Consider the following 5252-nt stretch of genomic DNA (forward strand, 5'->3'; position numbering starts at 1 on the left):
TATTAAAGGAATATCTTATCTCATAAATTGTCAGTTTACAACGGCCTAACTTGATTTAGCCTACCTGTTATTACTAGTTTTGCACGCAGCGCACGAAGAGAAAGCTGTGATGAGTTGGAGAAAATGGAACAACTGCCCTAGTTTTTCACGTCAACTGCCGCTTCTGAGTGAACTCTTGAGAAGCTGCAGAGGTTAAAAGCTGCAAATATCTGGTAGAATCAATTATTTACTTTAATAAAAACAAGTATTGATGTTTTATCCCCCCCTCTTACTAGTGTTCAGCCCTGTGGTGTCTTGTGGGATTGTTGCTATGTTGCATTTGTAGCTCCAGGCTCTGTCTGTGCAAGCACAAGTGCTGATCACATTTTAGCCTTGTGAGAACATCTCCAGAGCACTGGGCCTAATGGAAGTCACTCCTCCTCCTCGTCCTCCTCGTCGCTCCTCTAACTCCTCCTCCTCCTCCTCCTCTCCTCCTTCCTCTCCTCCTCCTCTTCCTCTTCCTCACTCAGTGCTCTCCACTCCATAATCCCAATCTTTAATATGCATTCCCTGTCCTCTCCTCCTCTCTGGCCATCTCCTCTCTTCCCTTTTTGGTCCTTAACTCTGACATTTCATTCTAGGGCAGCACTGTCTTCAGCTGCCATGATGCAGCCTTCCCTATTACTGTGAGTGCCTGCAGATACAATAGGTTGGATTCTCTTCAAATTGTCAAAACAGCGGGGGTCAGAGCACCGCTGTGATTGGCTTGAAGTGAAAGCCAGAGCATATCCCACAATGCTGAACACAGTTGGATGTATTTTTGTTTTATATGACTTCACATAATGGTTAGAATTACAAACAGTGATTCAGTTTGATGTCACTGAACAGCTGAAATGGTTTGTTTGGCCTTCAGCTTTTAAAGAGAACAAAAGTGTCGTCGGATCAGGATGATGATTCGCAGTCATGCTTCATCATTCTTTTGCTTTTGAAGTGCTCAGTCTTGGCTGTTACAAAGAAAATGTGCTGCTGTCTGACATAGTCTCACCCCAAAAGTGTGCTCTGGGCTTTTACCAGCAGCCATTTCTAGATTGGTGCTTACTGCTGCTCTGAGCACCAATCTTCACTCACATCCACCAGCAGCAGATTATAATACACTGTGTGCTTTCCTCTTCGGATGACTGTGCTTTGAAGCTCTGGGCTGATGTTGAGGAGTGGTCAGGTAAAAGGCGTTGATACTGTTCTTTATTTTATTCTTCTCATAATCTATATTCATTTCACATTCTCTCATTTATCTCATCTCTTCACCTCTATCATTCTCTTCTTTGCCTACACACACCCACGACACACACTACACACAAACCACACACACACACACCTACACGCACACACACACACACACACGCACACAAACACACAACACAACAACACACAATCAAGACTTTTTTACTCTAATGCACACCCCAGCTGCCCTGCCAATTTTTTCTCGACTGTCCAGTTCAATCTCCACTCACCCACTGGCATTAATTCTATTACAACAAGTACACGTACAAATGCTGCTTTCCGGTTCTCCGGGTCCATCTCCTGTCCGTTTTTAATCTGTATCCTTAATCTCACTGACTCCTTTTCTATCTGTCCTGTGTCACTCTTTCCTCTCCGTGGCTGTGTGGCCTGGCTGTTGTAGCAAGCACTTGATGTGGTATCTCATGGTTAGTGAGCTGTTCAGGGAGATGCCCTGATGTGTAGACATATTGGGGCTTTTGGTACAGATGGTTTAGAGTTTCCTGGCGTGGCTACCAGGTTGGCAGGGAACCCATTTGACGAGGACATTAGACCTGGAAGAAGAAAGGACGGTGGAACCTTGAAGACTGCTGGCCTTTTGATCATGAAAGAAGAGCTTCAAAACAGAAGTCAATGGATGCTCATGTAAAAAATGTGTCGCAGTCATCAAAATGCCTCTGTCAATGTTAACTGAGGAGGGCTCGACAAACACTACTTATCTTTTCTTTCCAGTGAGCTGTTGCATCGTTTTTGTAGACTGAAATAGTGAATGCCTGGTTTCGCTCTGCGGGCCCCCCTCCAGCAGTTAAACTTTTGTTGGTGACAAAGCTTGTTCAGTCTGTAGCCCAGCAAATGTGAGGAGGCAGCAGCTTTAGGTCACTGTGGGAACTGCTTGGTTTTTGTGTTCTTCAAGCACCAACTTTGGTACCGAAATTGTTTAAGAAATTAAAGATTTGCCCCTGATATAGATAGATTTATTACTTTTTATTTATTTAATACTTTAACTGTGACTGCTTTGAGTGCGCTTACACGCCCAGTTTGCATGCCTTCAAGACAACAAGCTGATCAGAGACATAAAGATAGTCCTGCCCGGTGTGATCCATCACATTCTTCAGAATCATCACATTACCATCGATATATGGGTGTCGGTGGTTTTCTTGTAGAAAGGCTATTTAGCAGTTGGGCCGTCAGCTGTGCCTGCTTCAGCGTCACTGGTGTTTTTTTAGACACGCCTTCGTCCCTTTAAGTCCTAGCTTCGGGAGGGGAGAAGCGAAACTCGCGAGCCAGCCTGTTTCCTGAGCAAACCTGTTGAGGGAAGAGAACTGAAAAGTGTAGTTCGTCACTGCTTGTGTGGTGTCAGTGATTAATCTTCCTCCCACACAATCGTTATTTCTGTCGAGCATAACAACCAATGTTACTACCTGTTGTTGCATTTCACATTAACAGGGCCGGACAATGTTTTTACAAAAATCCACTAACTTCTATTTGTGTGTGATGTTCACCCGGCCGCCGCGCGGCGCAGAAGGGGATCCCCTCAGGTGTCACTACTTTGGTCCATTTTGCTGGGAAAGTACAATGCCACTGGTGCTGGAGCTGCTCGGCCCAGTCTAGAGGACCCCCCGTGTTGGCCTCCTGTGATCGGCACCTTCTCCCTCAAGAAACGTCTCCGAATGATAGCCATGACCAGCTGGTAAGGCCTGAAAGAGGAGGAGCAGGCCATATATTTAGATATTGCTTGCTTTTGTGATTGCAACTCTACAGAAATTATAGACAGCTTTGAATGCATTTCTTTGTAGTAGATTTAGGTACGATAAGTAAGGTGTTGTATGCAAAGGCAAGGTGAAAAAAAAGGTTTGTGGGTTTTGGTGAAGGGAAAAAGAATAAAAGTAACGATGTTTATATGCTCCGCCACAGCCTAAAAACAATCATTATCTTAAGCCTTCGTGTGAACTACTTTGAGTTTCCAGGAAGCTTGTAACTCCAGGCTGTCACCGGGTTCAGTTCGCAGCCGGGATGCCCTTCGCCCCCTTGCTCCAACTGTCCAATAAAGGCAAAGATGCCCAATAATAAATATATAATAATAACAACGCAACACACAACAACAACAACAACACAACAACAAGTATCCACATACAAATCACATAAAATAATAATCAATAACGATGAAAAAGTCTTAAAAGTAGGGAATGTATTCCAAATTGAATATGTTAATCATAGTTTATACTTGTTTTCATGAGAATAGTTTTGTTTCTTGATGTGGAAAATAGCCCAGATTGATGAGCAATTTAAAATTTGAAATACTAATCTTGATCTATTTTACTTGTAGATAACACGGATGGAGTACGTCCACACCAAGAGTCTGATATACAGAGATGTGAAGCCAGAAAACTTCCTGGTTGGGCGGCCAGGAAGCAAGAGGCAGCATACCATCCACATCATTGACTTTGGTCTGGCCAAAGAGTACATAGACCCCGAGACCAAAAAACACATCCCCTACCGGGAGCACAAGAGTCTGACTGGGACGGCACGCTACATGAGCATTAACACACACTTGGGAAAGGGTAAGGAAGTCTTAGGGACACGGCTGTGGTTTGATCTTCCCTTTGAATTAGCATAGGCAAGCTTTAATGGAGATGTTGTAACTGTATTTGTACAAATACATCAGCTACATGTACACAGCATTATAAACAAATACCGTTGATTTTACATTTACATTTAACCATTGGAAACCGTAGCTATGGTGTTTCTTGAGGTCAGCTGTGTGACTTCCGGCTTCTGTGTACATTTTTCTGTCTTTCATAAATTACTACTCTTACATATAGCTGCATGTCTCTGAGTATTTTGAAGCATCTCCTCTTTATTCTGTTGTTTTTCCTCTATGTGAGGGGTGGCCAACCATGTGCCATGCAGACTCAACACTCTGCATGTTTTCAGTCCAACCAGTCACCTCAGGAGGGGATTTCACTGATTAGTTCTTCCCCCCTACTTGTCGTGCTAATCAGTGGGTGGAGTGTTTGGCTGGAATAAAAACCTGCAGACTGCCACCTCTCCATGGCACAGGATTGCCCCCCTGCTCTGTGGCTTAATCATGTTCTTTTTATACTGTACATGGTTAATTATAACTCCTGGATAATTGTGCTGTGCTGTATTTCCTATTACCCAGTTGCTGGTCAACCTTGGCACCTGCTTATAAGATGAATTTGTTTCCCTTGTTAACCTAATTTCATCTTATTCTGTCTATTCCAGAGCAAAGCAGAAGGGATGATTTGGAGGCGCTGGGTCACATGTTTATGTACTTCCTCAGAGGTAGCCTCCCCTGGCAGGGCCTAAAGGTACTGTAGCGTATTGTTTGGGATCATCCAAATATTGGTACATACTGATTTACATCAGATTCCTGCCATGCTTAGTATAGAGATGTACCTTTTTCCTGCTGCACTCCTCAGTACGGTACCTCTTTCATACCTTTCATCCACATGACCTTCGGCACTGAGTACAGTACAATGTACAGACTACATTACATTATTTGTTGAACCTGAGAGACTAATAAGCTCCGTCTGTGTCACTCACAGAAGCTGTTGAGACCTCTTTGTTGTTCAATTTGCTGTTGCTTAACACAAACTTGATATTACCTGTGGTGATAATTCACAGACAGGAATGAGGTGCTCAAGTCTAAATGACAGGGTGTTCCCTGTGCAAAGTCTGTTAGTCCACGTTCAGACTGTAGGCCAAAGTGAGCCAAATCTGATTTATTTGCTCATGTGACTCAGATCTGAGGTTTCATGACAGAGTCCAAATCACATGGAATCTGTCTGTTTTTTATTCTGATTTGTGCCACTTTAATATGTGGTCACGATCAGATTCAGGTCTGATTCTTTGTAATGTGATCTCAGTGTGAACAGACATATCAGAATGACTTTTACATCACTCTAGATAGACATTTTTTGTCACTTCAGGACTGTAACCATTTCACACTGAATCTGGTATCAAATGAGAAT

General features: G+C 43.3%; 1 protein-coding gene across 1 annotated transcript in view; it reads left to right on the forward strand.

Moving 5' to 3' along the window:
- The window catches only part of csnk1g2b (casein kinase 1, gamma 2b), a gene marked incomplete at its 5' end in the record, with an annotated part of 29515 nt that overhangs the window by 17405 nt on the left and 6858 nt on the right, over positions 1-5252 (forward strand). The window contains 2 exon segments of the mRNA XM_035653283.1: positions 3584-3818; positions 4504-4589. Of these exon segments, the coding sequence (XP_035509176.1) occupies positions 3584-3818; positions 4504-4589 (321 nt within the window).

Source organism: Morone saxatilis, unplaced genomic scaffold, assembly GCF_004916995.1.
Source record: "Morone saxatilis isolate NCDOM2014 unplaced genomic scaffold, NCSU_SB_2.0 Contig12, whole genome shotgun sequence".
NCBI lineage: Eukaryota > Metazoa > Chordata > Actinopteri > Moronidae > Morone > Morone saxatilis.